Source organism: Martes martes (assembly GCF_963455335.1).
Source record: "Martes martes genome assembly, chromosome: 9".
Lineage (NCBI taxonomy): Eukaryota > Metazoa > Chordata > Mammalia > Carnivora > Mustelidae > Martes > Martes martes.
In genome coordinates this window covers 67876828-67900010 of record NC_137896.1, presented here as the reverse complement: position 1 = coordinate 67900010, position 23183 = coordinate 67876828, and the positions used below count along the sequence as shown (strand labels likewise).

The 23183-nt window shown below is 40.9% G+C and overlaps 1 protein-coding gene across 1 annotated transcript in view; it reads right to left on the bottom strand.

Moving 5' to 3' along the window:
• PPP1R21 (protein phosphatase 1 regulatory subunit 21) overlaps positions 1–21503 on the bottom strand; it is a 60757-nt gene extending 39254 nt beyond the window's left edge. Inside the window, exons 1-7 of the mRNA XM_080812848.1 lie at positions 21294–21503; positions 12463–12531; positions 9576–9722; positions 6409–6510; positions 4690–4854; positions 4455–4513; positions 3398–3492 (exon numbers count right to left, since the gene is read on the bottom strand). Of these exons, the coding sequence (XP_080668974.1) occupies positions 3398–3492; positions 4455–4513; positions 4690–4854; positions 6409–6510; positions 9576–9722; positions 12463–12531; positions 21294–21350 (694 nt within the window). The 5' untranslated portion in view covers positions 21351–21503. The remainder of the gene's footprint in view (positions 1–3397; positions 3493–4454; positions 4514–4689; positions 4855–6408; positions 6511–9575; positions 9723–12462; positions 12532–21293) is intronic.
• Between the last annotated feature and the right edge of the window lie 1680 nt (positions 21504–23183).

Genomic DNA, 23183 nt, shown 5'->3' with positions numbered 1-23183 from the left:
GAGCAAATCACATGCTCTACACACTGAGCTAGGCAGGGGCCCCCAAATTTTTAGGACAAACAAACCAACCCAGAGTTTCTATTTCTAAGAAACCATTTCGAAAACTTGAGGCCTATCAGGATTACTTAGAAAGGCCCATGACGTTCTTACCATGTTCAGTCATGCTCCCTTCTAAAATATCCCTGCACACAGCTGCCATAACAATCATCCAAAAATACCACGGTTTTCATGACACTACCATATTTGACAGTCTACCACGGCTTGCTACTGCTGATCCCAATGACTCAATTCTAACTCTTCTGGGTTGGCTTCCTTGTTTTATCACAGTCCTCCTCTCTACCCCAGACTCTGTCCCCAAGCTCTGATAGCTTCCCAACACCTGGCCTCAAACTTCAGTCCCCTCCTCCATCTCTACTAATGTCTGCACACCACTTCAACCACTCAAACCTCCCCTCTTCTGCCAGGTCCTAAGTCAGAAAGAAACTGGTGCCAAAATCCAACTCTGAAAGTCCCTATGCCGCTCTCAGCCAGTTCTCTCTTATGGCCCCATTTCTACCAAGGGCTTGGTCTCCCATTCACAGTCAGTCTACTTGCCTATCAGTCTTCTCTGGGCTTTACTTGTTATCATTCCCAGACCAGTCCATCTTTTCCAAGAATGCTCTTGCTAACATAAAAGGAGAGCAAGGTCCATGACAACCTAATTTACCAAACTTAAGGGGGCTTCAAGGCTATGCCACAATACATGACTTCATTGCTGTGTCCCTTCCCAAGGCATCAGCTCCAAATCTTTTCCATTTTAAGCCCCTAATACCATTCTTCCTCTCCTCTCCTGCCCCACGGTTAGGGTGGCATCGTCCTACAATGCCAGGAAGACCAGAGCCAAAGCACAAGGGCTTCTTAAATTTCCTACCCTCCACCTCAGAATCCATGGTTTCCCATATCCTGTCCTCAGCTAACCTTCCCCCTGGGTCCCCAGCAATAGCTCCTTCTGGTCTCTCAGGCCCTAATCCATCAACCACCCCTCCTTCTCCCTATACCTTCAAAATTACCTTCAAAAAAAGCATTTGTTGCAGCTTTTAAAATTCTACGTCCACAGTAACTTCTTCTCCTTTTCACACTGAATCCTCCGCTGAGCTCCCATCCTTTCCCACCTGCTCAAATACCAGCATGTCTCTGCCTGTTTCTCAGCACCCATCCACCTCTAACCCTTGTGCTAGCCATCTGCCATCCACCTCTACCATGCATGGAGTCACCAAAGCAGCTGCCTTTACCGTCACCTCACCCTCTCTGAGCTCCCCACAGCACTGCTAGAACTGTCCAGCCCCACCCAGACTGAACACTCCCTTCCCCGGCTTCCACGTCACCTCACTTCCCCGGCTCCTTACCACCCCCACCACGTCAGTCCCTCTCCTTCCTGAGGCCTGTGAGGGAGAACTCCCCAAGGATGCTGTGCGGACCTCTCTGCACTTTGTACCTCATTCCCACCACTCTCAACACCCATCCATCCCAGCGGGGTCAACTCCAATCTCTCTCCACGGTCTAGGCTTTTACTTAGAAATGTGTACCCCAATAGAAAGACAGATGTACACTGACGTATCTGTCAGAATATTAAACAACAAAGTTAACCTCATCATCTTTCCCATAAACCTGCCCCTCCTCTGCCTCTCTGATTTCTGTCAATAGCACCACATCTTCCCCCTCAACACTGCCTCCTCGGCTCTCTTGCCTGCTTACATCTATCTCCTTGACAGCTCAGTCTCCAGCTTTCATAACAGCACACCAGGACTAGCATCAGAACAGTCTTGGTCCCCTTTACCCATTCTAGCACAGTCTACACTCTTGCCAGGCTAATTCTGTGAGTGCACAGATCTCATCGTGACATTCCCTGGATCAAAGGCTTCAATCCCTCCACCATCTTGTGAATTGAGTCCCAACTCCTTGACCCACAACTCTAGGGTCTAGCCCCACTCACCCTTTGAGAACTTGCCTACCTCCACCCATTCTAGCCTCCTGTCACACTTAGCTAATTACTGCTCTTCAGACCACAACAGTACGTTGTATCCCACGTACCACACTCCACTTAATTCCCTGGTTTGTTTTCCTGAATCTCTGCCCAATAAAACCTACTCCTATATCCAGGCCCTGCTCAAAGCACACTTCCAAAAGACTGCCCCAGACAACTCCTCCAGCAGTAAACTGTCCTTCCTCTGAAACCTCAAGAGTCTCTTTATTGAACAGGTTAGCTTACATTTTAGATGTTTCTATACATTATCTCTCCCCCTCCTGGACTAGAAATTCCTTTAGGGTACAGCTTTTTGTCTTAGAAATTTCTATATACCTTGTGCTCCCTATCCATCTAGGCACTCAGCACATGATCTCTAAATTTTGCAGAACTAAAAGTAACCCACACTGACATGATAAGGATCTAAGGCAGGGTGACAACTAGTACTGGAAAAGGAAAGATAAATCCAAAAGAGATCCAGAAGGAAATTATTAGAACCTGATGATTAATTGATAAAAGGATTAAAGGGAAAACGAAATGCCAAGATTTCAAGTCTAGTAGATCAAAGTATGTTAGCTCTTTTTACATTAATCTAGAAACTTAATTACATTAATCTAGGTGTTATTTTCAGAGGAACTTAAGCTTTGATATAATAATGACATATGCTGATTTCAGTGTTAGATTAAACTGTTTTTCTTTGGTGTCTTTTCTTTCCTCTTTTCTTAGGTCTTCCGGAAGAAAAATTTAGAGGAAGTAAAAAATTTTAATCATGTGAATGTAAAAAAGGAAATCTGTACTTACCTGAATATAAGCTTTGAAATTCCAACCAATAAAATAAAACATATTCTTTGTTTTCAACGTTCAAGATTTATTTTTCTCTAAATTTATAAAACTGGCATCTATTATACATGTAAGTTGATTTTTTTTTAAGTTCTTTTTCTTGCTCTTGGGTCCATAAATTACCAGACCGTTCTCAGGATGAATAGGAAGCCGGACTTACCCAAGTCAGCTCCCTAACTATCAGTGGGGACCACCAACCATGCGGGAGATACCAGGCTGAGAAGATCCATCTCCCACCGCCTTTTCCCACTCTCCCCACCATGAACAGCTTTTCTTATACAAATTTTCAGGTACTTTATGTGCAGGTTGGTTTTTAACCTAGGGATATGCTCAATACGTGCAATAAAAAAATGTGGATTTGAGCTTTTTCTAAGAAGGCTGACTTTGGACTCAGCCTCCCTATGAAATATGAGGGCCATAGCCAATCAAAAAGAACAAAAAGAAAGCAACCTCCTTTTGAGCCAATGAAGTTTTTTGCCAAATAGATTAAAAACTTTTTTAATTAGTTCGTTACCACAGAGAGAGGTTCAAAGTTGCAAATAATGGAATACCTACTTGTATCATTAAAAGGTACTTTTTCCATGATGATTGATAAGGATTCCTCTAATCTACCTGACAAATCGTCATGAAGATTCTTTAACTGTAATTGACTGAAAGAAAAAAAAAAAAAAAAAAAACCACATGATCACCAGTCAGACAGGGGATCCTCACTTCCTTGTTACCACAACAGCTGGTATTAAGCTTCCAGAGACTTGTGCCTGACACCGGGATACTCTTGGTGGTGGATAGTTATTAAAAGATGAAGATAAGGAAAATAGTAATCCTCAATTCTGAAGCCCCTGAGACTTCTGTTCAGATTGTCAGAATTTATCACAGTCCCAGTATCTAATACAATCCTGTCAGTTTATTTCCCCAAGTACAAAGTAATCTCAAAGCCATTTCAAAATCATAAATTTTATCTTTCTTATGTGCCGACATAAGTGTTTGTTCAAGTATCACAGCAAAGTTCTTTTTTAAGTATTATATCAGATGAAATCTGGTAATTTTTCTGTTTTAATTCAATTATGAGCATGGGTATACATCTAAACCATGCCATGTAATTCTACCAATGCAACTAAACTGAAAAAATTCACGTGACTGATTCTACTGAAACCTAAAATATTATGACAATTTATCAACTAAATGCTGGAGTATGCTTTTACCACCCATCGATTTATCATATTTGAATTTTAAGATTTAGGTATCTCCAAATTAGATCCCATAGCCTCCATTTTATTCAAAATATACCACTAAAAGTCTGGCACAGTGAAAAGGAGTCAGTTTTCCTGCCTGGAACTCTCAGAAAGCTCTCTTCAGGGTAGCCTGAAACAGAAAGCACCCAGTCCTCAGTATTCGAGCCCCAGGACACCATCTCCAGGCTGAGGACTCATGCACAAGCCATCTGACCAAGAGTGTGTCAGGCCTTAGAGATAACAGAACTGAGGAGGACCCTGGAGATGATATGCTCCTTGCTCACTTCAAGTGTGAGATTAAGAGGGAGGAGTCGCTAGACCAAAACTCAGGTCTTCTGATTCTTACTTTGGGGCCCCTTGGAATTCATGTTTCCACATACCATTCTTCTGTTCGAAGCCGACATTCCTTGGCCTCCTTTTCTAGAGTCTGAGATTTTACCTGAATTTTAGAAGAAAAAGAAAAGCAGATGGCTCAGGCGATAGATGAGGGCACACTTAGGAGACACCACAGGCAACAGCCTCCCCCTGAACGACTAACTGTGCATTCCATAAAGTACACAGAAGATTCACAAGAACCCTATCTCCTAACATGCTCTCCCCAACAGTGGGGCTTACTTCTAGTTTGGCCTTGTCATTCTGCAGTTTCTCGATAGTTTCCATGTACTTCCGTGTCAGGCCATCAACCACAGCTTGGTGCTGGGCCGCCTCCATCTCCAGGGTGGCCAGCCGACTCCTCAGCTCTGCTTCCACATGCTTGTGCTGCTCGTCGGCTTCAAAAAACTGAAAAGAAAATATCATTTCCTCTGCTCACAATATCCAAATATACACAAATGGAGAGAAAAACAATAGCAGTGACTGCTCATTGAGCAATTTTGACATGGTTCCATATGTTCACTACGCAACACCCACTGCACAGGCATGATCTCACAGAATCCTCACAGTATGTCAGAGGCGGTGTTATTGTTATCCTCCTTTCCACATGGGAAACCAAAGCTTCAACCTGCCCGTTGTAGAAACGAGATATGAACACAGGAGATCGATGCCGAAGCCTACACTTCCTTCCTCTCAGGCTCAAGGATTTCTTTCAAACAACTTCTAGCACACAGAGAATTCAACTGACCAGGGCATAATTCTTCTGCTATGCGAACTTCCATAATTAAATAATCAAAATTCAAATAAATGTTATCCCTAAAACAGGTAAAACTCTTTTCCTTAATAAGAATCCAGTGCTGGGGCGCCTGGGTGGCTCAGTGGGTTAAAGCCACTGCCTTTAGCTCAGGTCATGATCTCAGGTCCTGGGATCAGCCTCGCACCGGGTTCTCTGCTCAGTGGGGAACCTACTTCCGTTCCTCTCTCTCTGCCTGCCTCTCTGCCTATTTGTGATCTCTGTCTGTCAAATAAATACATAAAATATTTTTAAAAATTAAAAAAAAAAAAGAATCCAGTGCTAATTAAGAATTATGAATGCTTGGGGCACCTGGGTGGCTCAGTGCGTTAAGCCTCTGCCTTCAGCTCAGGTCATGATCCCAGGATCGTGGGATTGAGCCCCACATCGGGCTCTCTGCTCAGCAATGAGCCTGTTTCCCCCCTCTCTCTCTGCCTGCCTCTCTGCTTACTTGTGATCTCTCTGTCAAATAAGTAAATAAAATCTTTAAAAAGAAAAGAATTATGAATACTTAACACAAAATGCAGCTCAAAAGTTTTTTTTTCACTTTTTTAACATTTGTAAAATGTTAAACTGAGAATTAATGTGTATTTATATTCTACCATTTGACTATGCTCACCATTTCACAAAAAATTTAGGAGGCACAGTCCAAGATCTTACACTATGACTCTTAAATATGCTAGATGTTGGGAGGCAAACACTGATTATTCAACATTTCATAAATATCTGAACTCCTGCCATGAGTAAGAACCTGTCCTGGGGGAAGGCATACAAACTGACACGGTGTGCACACGAACACATAGGTGAACAAATACAAACCAACTGAACAGTAAGAATTTTAAAAACAAACACTACTTATTGATAAGCCCCTATCTAAATGATCCAACTAATCATTTTCTAGATAAAATGAACAGTGCCTACTATATTTCTGTACTGTTAGCTGAGTTATTCTGTAGTCCTCTAAACAAATGCATACTTCAAAATACACATCCAGATTCAGATATGAATGAGATTTAAGAAATGAATCAATAACAGTGACATATATACCTAACAACCACAGGAGACACTGCAATACATACACAAAACATTCTATCCTGCATTGGTTTTTCCACATTCTAGATCATACGACCCATTTTTAATTCATGGGGAAAACAGAAAGATGTTCTCACTTGTATATGCAACCGTTCATTCTCTTCTATCTTCTTTTGCAGATCTTCATCAAAGACACTCTTCTGCTCTTGACTCAACTGAGAAGAAGATTCACCACTTTTCTGATGGAAAGAATAAGTTATGTCCACATAATTTTCATCCTTTAGAGAAACATCCTAAGGTACACAGATTCTCTATCACCTTAGTAGCTTGTCTCTTCTACGTGTGCACCATTCTCAAACAATCCTGCAAAAGGTATACAATCCATCATTTAACTTCTCCCATTTGACACAAGTAAGAACTGCAACTATTGGAATGGGCAGAAAAGCTTAAAAAAGAGAGAGAGAATAAACAGATAAGGCTCATTAATCTTTGCAGATGAATTCAGGAGTAGTTCTATTGGAAGACACTGCAGGCCCAGAAAGCTAGCCATGAAAATATGCTAAAAAATATCATTTCAATCAGAGAGAGAGACAAGCCATAAGACACTCTTAATCATAAGGAACAAACTGAGGGTTGCTGGAGAGGAAGGGGCTGGAGGATGGGATAACTGGGAGATGGAAATTAAGGACATATGATATAATGAGCAGTGGGTATTACATAATACTGATAAATCACTGACCTCTACCTCTGAAACTAATAATACATTATATGTTACATTGGGAGATGGAGAGGAGAAGTGAGTTGGGGGAAATTGGAGGGGGAGACAAACCATGAGAGACTGTGGACTCTGAGAAACAAACTGAGGGTTTTGCAGGTAAGGGGTGTAGGGGATTGGGTGAGCCTGGTGGTAGGTAAAAAGGAGGGCATGGATTACATGGAACACTGGGTGTGGTGCATAAACAATGAATTTTGGAACACTGAGAAAAATTTAAATTAAATTTAAAAAAATACATTATATATTAATCAATTGAATTTAAATTTAGAAAAATAAAAAAATATATTGTTTCAAGTTGACCTTTTGGTTTGGGAAATCAGTTTAAGCAATTCCATGAGTCTGAGTTGTTAAACTCCTTTAAGAAATTGTAACAAATTAATTAGAATTCACAATGATAAATTCATGCAAAAGTTGACATAAATTTCTAATTTAAAAAAAAGGTAAGCATATTAAAAAAAGATACTATAAATAAACAGAAGGAAAAAGCTCAAAATAATGAAAAGAACCTTCCTTTTACTTTTTTACCAATATTAATTTTTTTCTACATAGAAGAATAGCACTATTTTAGAGAGCCAATAATGAACATTTGTTTTCATAGAATACAAGAGCTGAGACTATTCCAAGGATGGACTAACAATGAAACTGTGTTCAGACATCAGTCACCACCCTTCTCTGCCTTTCCTGTGCCCTCAATCCTCACTTAAAATGAAGTTACTTACTGATACAGGATGAACCAATGATTAGAAAACCCTCTGAAAATGGAGTAGCTATATTAAAAATGAAACAAAACAGGGGTGCCTGGGTGGCTCAATCAGTTAAGCAGCCGACTCCTGACTTCAATTCAGACCATGATATCAGGTCATGAGATCAAAGTCCACGACGGGCACTGTGCTCAGCAGAGTCTGCTTGAGATTCTCTCTCACCCTCTCCCTTTGCCCCTTCCCCCTTCCCCGGGTTGTATGAGTGTTCTCTCTCTCAAATAAATCTTTAAAAAATAAAAAATAGGGGCACCTGGGTGACTCAGTGGGTTGGGCCTCTGCCTTCGGCTCAGGTCACGGTCTCAGGGTCCTGGGAGCCAGCCCCTCATCAGGCTCTCTGCTCAGCAGGGAGCCTGCTTCCCCCCACCCCGCCTGCTGCTCTGCCTACTTGTGATCTCTCTATCAAATAAATAAATAAAATCTTTAAAATAAGTAAATAAATAAATAATAAATAAGTAATTAAGTAAATAAATAAATAAAAACATTAAATCTCCAACATGTTTGGGACAAGAGAGCTGCACAAGGAAGACAGCCAAATGGCATATTCTGGGCATTTTGGGTCATTAGAGCTTTCAAATTTGGAAAACTTTAATTAGCATTAATTCAGAAGTGATATACCCAAGCCTCTGTGAAAACAGCAGTGGGGGAGGATCTCACTAACCTGGGGAGCATGTCTGAAGTACGTATGGCTATTCATTCCTTGGGGTCTCAGACTTTCCAGAGCACATGTATTTTGACAAAATTCCCCAACTGATTCTAATACATACCTGTTTTTGCCCTCTCTGTTCTCCACTTCTTTGAAAATTACCACTCTAGAGAGAACTCTTTCATACAGGGGACATGTATATGAAAAGGTACTAACACAGAATTACATTGATTGCCTATTATATGGCAAATACTGTCCTAGCCACCTTTATAGGATCCCATTTAATACTCAGAAAAACTGAGAGTATCATCCCCATGTTGCTGATGAAGAAACTGAGGCTAAAATGGCAGACGAAGAATTCAAGCCTGGGCTTAACCCCAAGGCCTGTGCTCTTCCCTCCATACCGTGCTGCTTCAGAGTTACTACATGCCTTCTTCTTCCCTCCTACCTTCTACTTTACTACTTCAATCCACACATTTGCTGGGTGCTGCTCTATATACACACGAGACTTAAGATTCAATCACTACCCCCACATTTAAAAAAAAACACAAATTCTTAATCACAGAATGTTCTAAAGTACCAAACCATCCATCTTATGGAGTGAGAATCATGTCTCTCTATATCAACCATAATGGGAAAAGTTATTTTTACATGACCTGATAAGAATACTAAATCAGCCTCATAGAAATAAATACTAAGAAATATTTGCAGGAAACTTACAAAGCCTAAGGAATGAGTATTTCAATTGCTATTTTCACATGAGCTGTTACACTTCAATACTGTTTCTCATTTTATTTGCCCTACCTTGAGTTAAGGGCAACTCAGTATAACTGAAAGATACCAGTAATTTTGACCAGAATGAGATAGTCCTTTCACTTTTCTCAGACACTAAATCTAATACTTGCATGTTTGCTCCTAACAAATTATTCAAAAGTCACTTTCGTATAAAAATGCCCTAATATTACTACGTATGATAATAGTGTCTTCTTCCTTAACCCAATATCCAGGCACAGTTATGGAACAGTAGGAAATGTGTAGGGGCAGTGTTCTGTTAAAGCCCAGATGGCTTATAGATGTCTGCTCCTAGCAGACAAGGCCTCCCTAACTTGCCTTTATTTGACCTACCTTGTTTTTCTTGCCTCGGGGTTCACTTAGAGCCAATTCATCTTGAAGTAGTTCTACCCTCTTGGCAAGCTGCAGATTTCGAAATGTCAAACTGTCCATTTCCTGCTGCAGTTTTCTCAATGATTGATCTTTCATTTTCAGTTGTTCCTAAATCAAAGTGAAAACAGACCACTCCTTATAATTTAGCCTTAAGGTTTCAAAAAATGAAAAGAAATTATCTTTGTTTCACTAAAATATGATAAAACCTCTTGCTTTAGGGAATTCACACTGTATGTTTATCATGCCAGTTCCCATGTCTTTAGCTCTGTTTTGTGACAAAAGCATTTTTTTTTGACCAAACCAAGTAAATTTAAAAATAAAATTTAAAAAGCATATACATTGAAGCAACAGACAGTCATCAACCTAAAGTAAAATATCTACAACTCTGTGTTGTTCCATAATGTTGTTATATAGATGTATGGCAGTGAGGAGGCATAATGCCTAAGGCGATAATTTTATAAATTTCAATTATGAAAGAGAAACTCCTACTCATTGATGATGCCCTTCAGTAAGAATGGGAAACAATTTATTTACATTCATTTTTTTCAATAAATCCTCCCTCAATTTAAGTCAGTCAAATGAAACCCTTGCACTACACTTAATTCTACTTTAAACTATTCTGATTTATCAAAGATAAAAATCAGTATTATCCTAATAAATATTTTTAGATGTTACATCAATTCACCTAAAAGTTTAAAGTAAAAATAGAAACAAGATCTAAAACCTAAACAATGTATCTTCTATTGCCCATTTTGTACCGTTTACACTATAATGAGGTAAGAAAGTAGAAAACTAAAGAAATACTTAGTTTTGCTCTATTTTTAAAAAATGTATTATTCTTACTATATTTTACTTACAATATTGTGACAACTTTGTGTTCACTGATAATCAAACCAGATGACTATATACTGCTGTATATATATATATATATATATATATACTTTTACTACTGTATATTTAAAGAACTGTAGTTATATTACTTTCACTGAAAAACCACTGCAAAGCTAAGATGAGGTCAAGCTTTAATGACAAAGTGATAGAAGTATATTGAAAAGCAACCCAAAAGGCAAAGACTGGTGTCAGCAAGCCACTGACATTATCCACATGTTGAGAGCAGCCAGAAGGATAGAAAAATGTTTCCATTAAGTAGAGAAACAGTTTTCTTTTCTATTGTTTTTTAGTAAGCCCTTAATTTTTGCTTGGAGCTGAGCCATATAGACCCAGCCCATATCCAAATCATCATGTATTTCAAATTAAAGAAATCCAAATCAATGAATGCTTACTATGTCCAACAACTCACTGAAGAGACAAACCCAATCCATCAAAAGCCTGTTGTAACAGAAGATATACCAACCTTCCCATTGACCAAACCAGCGAATTGCCATTCTTACTAGAACTGTAATGACCACTTCAATGAATAATAAAACAAAGAGTAATTTCTTTACATCCTTATAATTCATCCCAGCTGACTAATGCTCCAAGTCCATTAACCAATCACCGTTTTCAGAAGACAGCTATCTCAACCTCTCTGTAAAACCTAGTTTCTGCAGTAGGGACGATGATAATGTTATCTGCCCTCACAGACTCGTGTGAAGACCAACTGACAAGAGTGGATATAATTGTGCTTGGCACAATACCTGACAGAGTGAGAACTCAATAAATAGAACCTGCCGTCACCAATGTCACCACCATTGCCACCATCGCAGAGTTAATCAAACACAACCAGCAACGGGATGCTGTCACATGCCCAGAGTGGGCTACTAAGACACACTAGGAAATACCTTTCCCAGTCATAGGTTTTAAACATCGTTAAGAGATAATGATTATTTCTTCAATGATTTAGGCTAAATAATAACTTGACTAACAAATCCTGACTCTAAATAAGCTTATTTTTAATAATCTTGGTTTGGCACTAGGAGCTTTGGAAATATGGGATGTTGTTCTGAGCTGCCTCAGCCCCAAATATGTGCAAGAGCACCTGAGTGGGGGGGCACTTTCAAGACACAGTTCTTTGGGGGGTGGGGGTGCAACACTGGCTAAGTAAAAGGACATATTTCTGGGTTACCTGAGTGGAATCACCCTGGATAGGTCACTGGTTAGGGGCTATTCCAGAAAGAGGTATGATTAAAGGGAATCCTAATCCCTTTTGTCTCAACAGGGAGCAAGGCAGAGGGTGAAGAATGACATAAACAGTATATTTAATGGAAACAGGCCAAGACAAAATCTGTATCCTAGAGTTAATTTATCTAATTAAAAATATCACAAGCAGTATTTATGACATGCCTACCAGTATAAGGCAGAAACAAATTTCTTCAATTCCTATCATATTTCTCCTCTCAGTTAGTAAATGATGATAAAATGTATCACTCAGAGTAACCTGATTTACACAGGTTATTATTATTAAATAGCTCAATCCAAAAGCAAGATTAATGCACTAAATGATTCCCACTTTCAAATTCACTCATTAGAGGACAACCATCTGCTGAATGCTGAGCATATAAATATGAATATGACATAGGCCCCCTCAGAGTGCTGTCTAGTGATGAAGACAGATAAGAAACTCCATTAATCCCCATGAATTTAGCTAAAGAGAGGCTGTGAGGAAATGCAGGAGATAAAGTCATATAATTCTTTTTTGTGATTTTTAGCTAAGGAAATCAGAGTGCATCACATTCATATCTAAGGAAGTAAAAAAGTTAAACACAAAAAACTTTACTACCTTCTCCTAACCCTAGTGAATCAGTGTCATGGTTGGGACTTTTTAACACAGAAAACTAGCTGAATCCTTTGCTTTGAGTATCACCAAACACTAACTTAACCCTCACAATACAAATATCCTGTTTCATACCTTTAAAGCAGCTGAATTCGCTTGTTCATCCACAACACCTTTTTTCAGGACCTGATTCTGAGCCCGAAGCTGAAAACAGAAGAAGCAATAGTTAATTTTTAATATAAAGCAATCACCTGTAGCAAGGAAATCACTTATCGTTACTTCATAGGAATGATTACACTGAGTAACTATGTTCTCACATATGTATGAGAATGAAAATATTAGCATGGAAGAGGATAGAAGATATCATCATTCTGCCATCTTCCAGATAAGCACAGAGGCTGAGCTGCCCAATGACATAATAATAATCAGTGGCCAAATCAATACTGAAATCCAGATCTCTTGACTTCCAACCAGAATATGGTTCTTTCTGTAAAACCAAGTCTCCTCCTTAAATAAAAACTAGTACAATAAACTAATACTGAGTATTAATACAATAAACTAATAAAAACTAATATAATAAGTAATACGGTACCATGTGTGCCATTTTCCTTGAAACTCTGGCACACATTTATTTGTAAAATACATATAATCAGACTAATTATGAAATAAGAACTCTATAGAGAATCAAAGTGTAGGGCATTAAACATACCCAGCAGGACACTGCACCTAATATTAGTCATGCAAGTATCATCCCCCACAATAGCCTCAGGAATGGTAGACTTGTAATGAAGCATCAGCTAAGGCAGTGTATGAAAGCAATTAAGAAGACTCAATCCAGAAGTTGGTATAGCAGTTAACATTTGAAAGCTCATCATAGACCACACACTGTCCTAAGTGCTTTCCATATATTACCTCATTAATTTTCACAACGCTAGGAAGTAGGTACTGTAATTGTGTCCACTTTACAGAAGAACAAACTGAGGTACAGAGAAGTTAAGTGGCAATGCTGAGATTCAGACCCCAGCAGATTTGACTCCAAAGTCATAGCGCCATTAGACAATATTGGTTACTATTTTCTAAAGCTATGTATAAATGAGAAAAGAAGTAGGCTGGAGAGGTTGGGAAAGTCTTTGAAGAGGTAGGATGTGGGCTTTTTTTTTTTTTTAATTGAAGTATAACTTTATTTTAAATAAAGCATACAAATCAAGAATTTTACAGCTACATGAAATGTATGTATGTATATATGAATCCAACTACCACTTGCAGGATTTCGAAAGATAAAATCCATTTCTGTAGGAAGAAGAAAGTTCTCTGCAAGGATAACGCTGAGCATGCAAGTAGAAATATACAAGTCCTATGTAGCCAAAGCAATACTACAGACTTATATTCTGAAGGTTCAGTACAGAGACCATGAAAGACCAGGTTCTGGGGAGTGCCTGGGTGGCTCAGTGGGTTAAGCCTCTGCCTTCGGCTCAGGTCATGGTCTCAGGGTCCTGGGAGGGAGCCCTGCATCGGGCTCTCTGCTCAACAGGGAGCCTGCCTCCCCCTCTCTCTCTGTCTGCTGCTCTGCCTACTTGTGATGTCTCTTTCTTTCTGTCAAACAAATAAATAAAATCTCAAAAAAAAAAAAAAAAAGAAAAGAAAAGAAAAGAAAGAAAGACCAGGTTCTGCTCTGAGAAACTGAACAAAGGGAATGACTTTATCTGTGAGCTTAAAAGAAAAAAAAATCTGCTTCTAATTCTAACTCAGATCTGTCTCCTGAGAACAGAAATGACCCTCCTCTGTGCCAAAAGAATAGGAATACTTAAATACTAAACCTTAAACTGAGTATGTGTAACTCAATAGAAAATTTAGCTAAGAATCTAAAAGGAGGAATACCGCAGAATATTCAACAGCTTGAGCGAAAGACAGATTAAAAAAGTGAGCTTCTTCTATTTTTAGAAAGTTAAAGATACAGTTCACTACCACAAGAGAAAGAAGACCCAAATCTTGCTCTGCCATTTAGTAGACAATTTAAACTTGAAAAATTCACTAACCATTCTGAGCCTCAGTTATATAGTCTATAACACGGGTGAATACATCTAACCTATCTTCCTTCTTCTGACGTTGTTGTGAGAACCAGATAAGAAACCCATGTCCAAGCACTTTCTAAATCTTAAAGTGCCCCAGGAATGGAAACAACTTTTATTACTAGACTAGAATCAAAGGAATAACAGATAACATTATAACTTGCCTGGGGTAAGGCATTGTACTAAAGGATCTGGAGGAGAGAAAGAAGTGAAAGAAGTGCCAAGAGCTTAAATTTAAAAGGGACAATACAAGATAACTAGCAGTACTTACTACTATTTAAATTCCCTGCGGGCCCATGGCCCATACTGGCCTGCTACCTAATTAAAAAAAAAATTTTTTTTTAAAGATTTCTTTATTTGAGAGAAAGCGCTCAGGGGTCGGGGGGTGGCAGGGAGAGAGTGATAGAGTCTCAAGCAGACTCTGGGCTGGGCCTGGAGCCTGACACAGGGCTTGATCTCACAACCCTGAGATCATGACTTCACCTGAGCAAAAACCAAGAGTCAGTCGCCTGACTGTGCCATCCAGGCACCCCTACCTAATTTAAAGTTTTACTGGAACAAAACCACACTCATTTCCATATTGTCTACGGCTGCTTTTAAGCTGCAATGACAGAGACAAGGAATTGCAAAAGAAAATGTATGGCTAAGCCATAAGTATTTACTAACAGTCTCTTTACAGAAAAAGTTGGAGCACCTCTGTTCTACAGGTTCAGAAAAAAAAGTAAATTTTACATTTACTAATTTATGTTTCACTTCTGTGCTCATCTCCCATCTACCAATAAAACTGGAGCTCATGACAGACACTACCGCCCACTTCCCTGTATTTCCTGCCCACAGTGAAAGATCAAAGCCACAGACAGAGAAGGCACTCAATAAATGCTAATCAAATTACATACTGTATATAACAGGCATGTGAAGGTAATGCATCACACAACTATAAAGCTTCATTACTCTAACAGTGCCTCTCTGACCTTTCCCCAAGGTTTTTCTGCATCAGTGACAGGTTAACTCCAGCCACTACTCCCTGGTACTATAGAGCTTACAAGTCATTTACCCCTGTCCAGGAGGAGGTACAAGCAAGTAGGTAGAAAGGCCAAGCAGTATACCCAGCACTTTGGAATACTGAAAATGGTAGAATCGGAAGGAGTTTCATGCCAGAGATTCTGAAGCGGAGATCTGTAGATGATTTCACTATTTTGAAGCTTCGAATTGGGCTTTGGGTGAGGTTTAGGATGGGCTTAGGGATGTATAATGCACACATTACTTTGTAATGAAGAAAAGCTTCTATGTTTAATAGTTTGTTTTATAGAGTTGTAAAACCTGTAAAATGTCAAAATGTCCATTGTAGGAAACAGTCATGTAAGACTGGTTCTAACACAGAAGACCGTTGGGGATTAGATGAGAAAATATGTGTATGTGATTCATCTCTCTTTCACTACAAACTCTTCCAACAGTCTGTGACTGAAGGTAATAAATCTCTAATGTTGGACCCGTTATCCCATCACAGATTGTCAAAGCGGCAGGAGAGATCCTAGGTGACTCGCCCCCACTCTCTGTCCCTAGAGCAATAGCTTTGCGATAAGCCTGACTGTTCTGGAACCAGACTTATGTAGAGTAGCCTATAGAGTGGTCTTCAGCGATTTAGGCTCAGGTTTTTTGAGGATTCTTGGTGTCCAGTAGGACCACATGGTTCCAATCATTTGGAGAAATAAATACCTGTAGGCTCTCAGCTGTGGCTGGAGTTATTCCATCAGGGAGACAGGAAGCAAACCTTCTTCTCTCAGACCTGCCCTCAAATGGAACCCTTTCTCCTGTTCCTGCTCCCATGCAGGGCAATTCATTAGGACAACACCCCACCCCAACCCCTGCAGTCTATGTGCCTTACCAGTAACTGGATGACTTAAGAGGAAGAGTAGGACAGACACCCCTAGCTTTTCTAAGGCCTGACTAATCAAAGTGTGGTCTGCAGACAGCTGCAACAGCATCACCTGGGAGCAGACTCTCGGGCCCCACCCCAGACCTACTGAACCAGAATCTGCCGTTCAACAAGGTCTTCAGGTGAGTCACAGAGACACTTTGTGTCTGTGATGCACTGATCCAGGGGCTAAGCTAGCACTTTCTAACTGGGCAGCCAAAAGCCACATGTGCCTATTTAAATTTAAATTTAAATAAAATCTAACATTCTGTCCACTAGTTGCACTAGCCACATTGGAAGTGCTCAATAGTACTGCACAGCCAGTGGTTTGTCCTACAGGACAGCATAGATACAGAACATTTTCATTCTCATGGGAAGTTCCATTGAATAACATTGAACACAATACTATTTTCCAATCAAACTTTAGTAGTTAAACTCTACAAATTACAGAGTGGGGGGAGGCTGATACTAGATTTTAATCCGAATGATACTCTTTTTTAATCCAGCTCCTGAGTCAATTTCTCTTACAGGAAGGGACAATTAACCAGGTTCCACCAAGCTTCATTATCTAGAAAGCAAACACACCAAGTCAAAACCAACCTTTCACCAATATGAATAGCTATTTCCTAAGAGTGTAGATCTAAAAAGCTCCCAAAGGCAATCTCCATCATCACTAAAAGAAGCATCAATTGCAAAGTAAACTGTTCAGAGAAACACTGGATATCTGACTTTCCCACTTGTTTTTACTGCCTCCAAAAGAGCTTTGAAAAGATTAACGGAGCAAAAGCTAATGTACTGATAACATGCCTTCAGCAACAGTTCTCAAACTTTGGTGTGCATCCAAATCACTGCAGAGGTTTGTGACACACAGATTGCTGGGTTTGACCACCAGCTTCAGATTCAGTGATTCCCAGGTGGGCCTGAGAATGTATACTTCTAACTAGTTCCCAGATACTGATGATGCTGATCCAGGGGACACACTTTGAGAACCACTGGCCCAGAGTAAAACAAACACTAAGAAAAAAGAACCTGAAACCTGCTTACACACATAACATGATGCCAGGCAGGGGTGCAGGAGCTACTGCAATGAAAGCAGGCTGAAATCAAATAGAGCCAGGACTCAGAGCTCTTAGCCTCTCCACCCTATGAAATATATGAGAGCATCAGAAGAAGACCAGACTGTGAAAGAGACGGCATGTAAGAAGCGATCTTTGATTCTTAATCTACGGTGTAGTAACTGAGGTCTCGATTAGCTTGCCCTCACATCGCAAAGAAGCAGCTTGCATTGCTTACCAATTACCTTCATAAACCTCTGAAAACCAACTACATACACCTTTATTAACTTTATTAAACTTTATTAAACCTGAAGTTTCAAAAGCCTTCAATGACTTCCAAATTGCCCAAACTTAATCTCTTGTTTTTCCTGGCTTTTCCATAACGCTTTACATTTTACCAGTACGTATGCCTCAGAAATTCTCATCTGCTCTGGACTCCCACGACCCATCTTTTATCTAACTAAACTTTCAGTCTCTTAAATGGGAGCTCCTCGGGCCATTTTTTTCCTTCTTGGGAGGAAAGAATATTATGACCATAGTTCTTAAGCAAGAAATGAGCTCCTTCCTGGAAAACAGACTGAGATCTGCATTAAATCAGAACAAGAGAAGTCTGCAAATATCCTTTGTTTAGGGATCATGCTTGCTACTGTCTGGATATGTAGCCTCCTTTTACTGTTTAGGAGGAACTCTACTGTCTTTGTATCTTAAATAAGGAAAATTTCAATATTACCCCACAATTTCTGCACCAGGGAAGGTAATGTATGTCCCTTCCACAGGCTCAGGGCTGAAGGTAGCACAGATCTTAACTAGAAATTGCTCAGCACTAGAATTGACAGAGAATAATAAGCACATGAAATCTTTTGACCAATCTCTGTTCTCTTATGTTCTGAAATTTCCATCCCATTGCATTTAAAAGGATGAAAAATGATCTAGCCCTATCTGACAGATAAATAACTTCAAGCCTGGCAGACCTTCTACAGTCTCCTTAGCATCTCGTCCTTCCTTCACACCTTTCCACAGGTGTTCCCCAAAGAGTCTACCTAAAGGGTTCCACCCTGATTAACTCCTGTAGTTCAACTACTTATTGTCACAGGTAGTATTCCAAAAGCTCTGGCCTTTGTCCTGACTTTTAGCCAGTTCATCTCCACTAAAAATGTTCAGCAGTTACCCCAACACCACCTCAGGCTACTATATGAACAAGGTAACTTTAATGTGCCTTGCAACCTTAAAATTCTATAATTCTATAATTGCATCTAACCTTTAATACATCCCTTTGCTCTACACTGGCTCATGTTCCTGTCAGTGGTAGTCCTGTTCCTTCATCTCAGAACCGCAGGGTCAACTCTTCTGTCTCCCTTCACTCACCACATCCCACAGAATAAGACACAAGGATGAGTTCCTCATACACTATATTCTTCATAAGCTTAGTGCTATGTACAAAGCAGGCACTCAAAACAGAGGTAATTAGGGGTGCCTTGGTGGCCCTATTGGCTGAGCAATCGGCTCTTGGTTTCTCCCCAGGTCGTGATCTCACGGTCATGGGATCAAGCCGCCTGGGGCTCTGCATTCAGTGCCGGCCTGCTTCAGATTCTTTCTTCCATCCTCTGGGCCCCTCCCAACTCTCGCACACACTCTAGCTCTCAAAAATAAATAAATTCTTTACAAATGAATTTTTTTTAAAAGAGGTAACTAAAAAGGTACTTTTACCCTAGGTCCTAAATCTAGGTCCCCCCCTCCATCTTAACAGTCACTAATTTTATTTAGTCCTGTATTACACTCCCCAAAACTATTCCAACAGCCTATGGTCTGGTCTTCTTTTCACCCATCTTTCCCTATTTCAATCCATCCTCCAAGTAGTTAGCAGTTCCCCTCCTACAAGTAATGTCATTATCCTGATTAAAAACTTCTGACATCAGGGCACCTGGGTGGCTCAGTGGGTTAAGCCTCTGCCTTTGGCTCAGGTCATAATCCCAGGGTCCTAGGATCGAGCCCCGCATTGGGCTCTCTGCTCAGCAGGGGGCCTGCTTTCCCCTCTCTCTCTGCCTGCCTCTCTGCCTACTTGTGATCTCTGTCTGTCAAATAAATAAATAAAATCTTGAAAAAAAAAAAAACTTCTGACATCTATTATTCAAAAGATAAAGTTCAAACTTATTTGACATCCACAACCCTTTATGATGATCAGGTCAAAATGAACTCTCCAACCATACTTCACCTCTCTGCCATGTACCTTATTATGCTTTCATGACTGGAAACATGGACTGTTCCCTTTGCCTGGGATGCTACTAACCCTCTCTCTTCCCTATTTCCCAACCTAAGTAACTTTTACTCTTAACCTCCATCTCTTTCGTGTTCCCACTGAACTAACACTTGTCGTACTGTATCATATTTACGCACAATATCTGAACATTCTATGAAAGGATTCTCCTTAACCTGGAACTCTGCCTCACTCAACAGACCCTGGCCGACTATTCACAGGAGGCACATAATAAATGTCTATTGAACGAAAAAGCACATATACCCAAAAAAGAAATAAATAAAATCTTTCAAAGTTTTTAATACTTTTGGAAGGCTATACAATTATTCCAGCAATGCAGTCATGCTTAAAACATTTTTAGAACTTTCTTTTGCCATTTGGAATTGCCTTCTGAGACTGTTTGTTCTCTGGAGAAGAAAATCAGTCCCCTTACTCTATACTCATAAAACATTTTCACCCAAAACAGTGGAGCCACCTTTGAGTATTGCCATTCTCCACCCACTCTCCTTCATCATAAGGGTCATCATCATTCTGACCCTTTCAAACAAGAAAATATTTCTTCAAAGGCTGAAAACTTGCCATCACTGACATTGTGCTACAGGCTCTTAAGATAATTCCAAAAGTAAACAGAAGAAGTTTTGCCAATGGTCACAGCGCGGGAATAAGTATAGTATCTCAAAAGGCTCCCAATTGATGGTGAAAAGACGTAAGTGTATATGCTTAGGCAAAGGTTTTATTTTTCAAACAACAGTTCATTTTACCTTGCTGAATATGTGTTAAATGAAACCCTAAGGGAAAAAAATGTGTCCAAATTGTTTTTCCAAATTGTCAAAAGGAGGCTAAGTCTTCCCAGCACTCCCATGATGCCAGATCATTGAAAACTAAGCTTAATGACTGTTGAATCAATTTACAAGGCTGTGAGATTCTTTTATAACTTCATTAGAATATTAAGGCAGCAACACTTTAGAAGCAGCACCGCCCTTTTCCAAGAAAAGGGTTCCAAAAGAGAATGCCATGAATAGGACAAAGGGGCAGGTCCCTATTTGCTTAATTCAACATGTATTGAGCACCTGGGTGTTCTTGCCCAGCACCCTGGAGGACACAGCCCTAGCACTCAAGCTTTCAAAATCATCTCCAGACAACATCTTGCCAACGCACTAAATACATTCGTAACCACCCATCCCCAGTGAAACTGTTTACACGAATGGTTTCTCTACCCTCCCGAGCTGACAGACTGGGGACACACAGATCTCTTCATCCTCATCTCGTCCCTGTGAGAAGGAAGAAAGCTTGATCTTTCCCATCACTGGGCTAGGAAAATTGAGGAAGCAGCAGTAGAGAGGTTGGTCCTTACCATTCCCTTCCCCTCCCGACCAGCACCAGAGGCAGAAGCCAGCATTCGGACACCCCAGTACCAAGCCCGCTAGTTTAGTGAGAAGGAGGAATCAAACTCCTGCTCCTTCCCGCAGACACGCACAGGGACCTAGACACTGCCGGGCCCCATCTCCTGGGAGTTGCAGGTGGAGGCATGGTAATGGTGGACAGAGAAGGCAGAAAGGAGGGGCACGCTCGCGTGCCCCCTTCGCCGTTCCCCTCCATCCCGACGAGTAGCTGCCAAGGCAACCCGAGGCCGCAGGGCCGGGGACCCCCTACTCCCCGCCCACGATGGGTACCTTCGAGTACTCCTGAGCCAGCTTCTGGTACTTCCCCTGCAACTCTGCGGAGGCCATGGCCTCCCCCGCCCAGTCCGGGCCTGACTGCCCAGGGCGCTCAGCCACGCCCCCCGCCCCCAACCCCAGACGCGCTCCCGGGTTGGGCTCCGCCAGCGCCTGCCCGCTCGGCCACCGCCGCCGCCGCCGCGCCTCCTCCTCCACTTCCGGGTTCGCCCGGTGGGAGGAAGGAGGAGTGGGACCAGGGGCGGGGCGTCTACCGGGGGCGGGGCAGCGTCTGGACGTCACCGCCTCACCCTCCCGCTCCTGAGCACGTGCGTGCGCAGCCTCGGTGGGGCGCCAGGGCTGTTCCTTGGGAGCAGGGACGCCATCTTGACGCATGGCTCAAGATGGCGACCTAGAATGGGAAGGGATCAAGGAAGGAAGAGAATGATGAGAGCCCACAGAATGGGGCGGGGGGCGGGAACCGAGGAGAGAGGTGGCGGTTGCGAAGAGCAGAGGACCGGAAGAAGAAACATTCTAAGCGCATCAAGAATTCTGGCGGATCTTCTCTCCGCCTCCCCCTGCTGGTTCCCATGGCAACCGTCTGGCGTTTGATGGTTATAGTTTTCAGAACGTACAAGGGAAGAAAGACCTTTATATTCCTCTGTCTCGTTATTCGGATATGGTAGCACCGGACATGCCCTGCATTGTAAAGTCTCAGACCTGCCCGGGATTTAAAATGCTTGCTACTGCCACCTTCCCCTACTCCAGACCATAGAAACCACTGTCTCATATTTTGACATTGAAGTTTCTTTGTGTCCATTCTCTACCCACTCTATCCACACACCCCAGCCCCCATGCGCATACCACATCGGAGCCTTTTTCAGTGTATTGAGTAAAAAGCCGTTAGAAAATTTCAGGAAATGTCTCCTGCCACGCATGCAGATAGGGTGGATAATAACAACAAATAACTGGAGAATTGAAGCAAAAAACAGTCAGCCTGAGATATACGCTTTTCTTGAATTAAAAGCTTGCCTCCATTCAACAAATATTTTTTGGGTTTCTGTTGTATATTCGATATTGTTCTAGGTATTATTGCCTGTATTGCAACATTAAAATGTTCATTGATAGAGGAATGAATAAATATAATTAGAGTGTATGTTTACCGTGAATTACAACACAACAGTTAAAACAAATGACCTAGATCTGTATGTCTGTGTATATCTGTATCAACATACATACGAGCAATTGCTTAGCAAATTGCAGCACACAATAGAATGAAAAGATATGGGGCGCCTGGGTGGCTCAGTGGGTTAAAGCCTCTGCCTTTGGCTCAGGTCATGATCCCAGTGTCCTGGGATCGAGCCCGATGCCTGGGATCGAGCCCCACATCGGGCTCTCTGCTCTCAGGGAGCCTGCTTCCTCCTCTCTCTCTGCTTGCCTCTCTGCCTATTTGTGATCTCTGTCTGCCAAATAAATAAATAAAATCTTAAAAAAAAATGAAAAGATACATTTTAAAATAGGAAACAATATTTGCATTGTTCATGAACACATGAACATGTAGGAAAAAACAGAAAAACCAGAACTGGACAGATAAACATCAAATTCTGGATAGTGGTCATCTCTAGTAGGAAAAACAAAGGGAAAGAAAGGGCAAAACAAAGGACCATAAACGAGTTAATTTTTTAAAGTAAATGTGACAGGATGTTAACATTACTTACCTAGTAGGTACAGGGATCTTAGTTATTTTGGCATTTTAGGATACTTGAAATTTTCCATGATTTAAAAAATCGTGCCATCCTAGTTTCTTGTTTGGCTATGAGTGAGCCTGGGATTTTATAGTGAAAAGCTGAAACTGTATGCCTTTTTTCAGCAATTGTAATGTATAATAGGATTATAAACTTTAAAAAA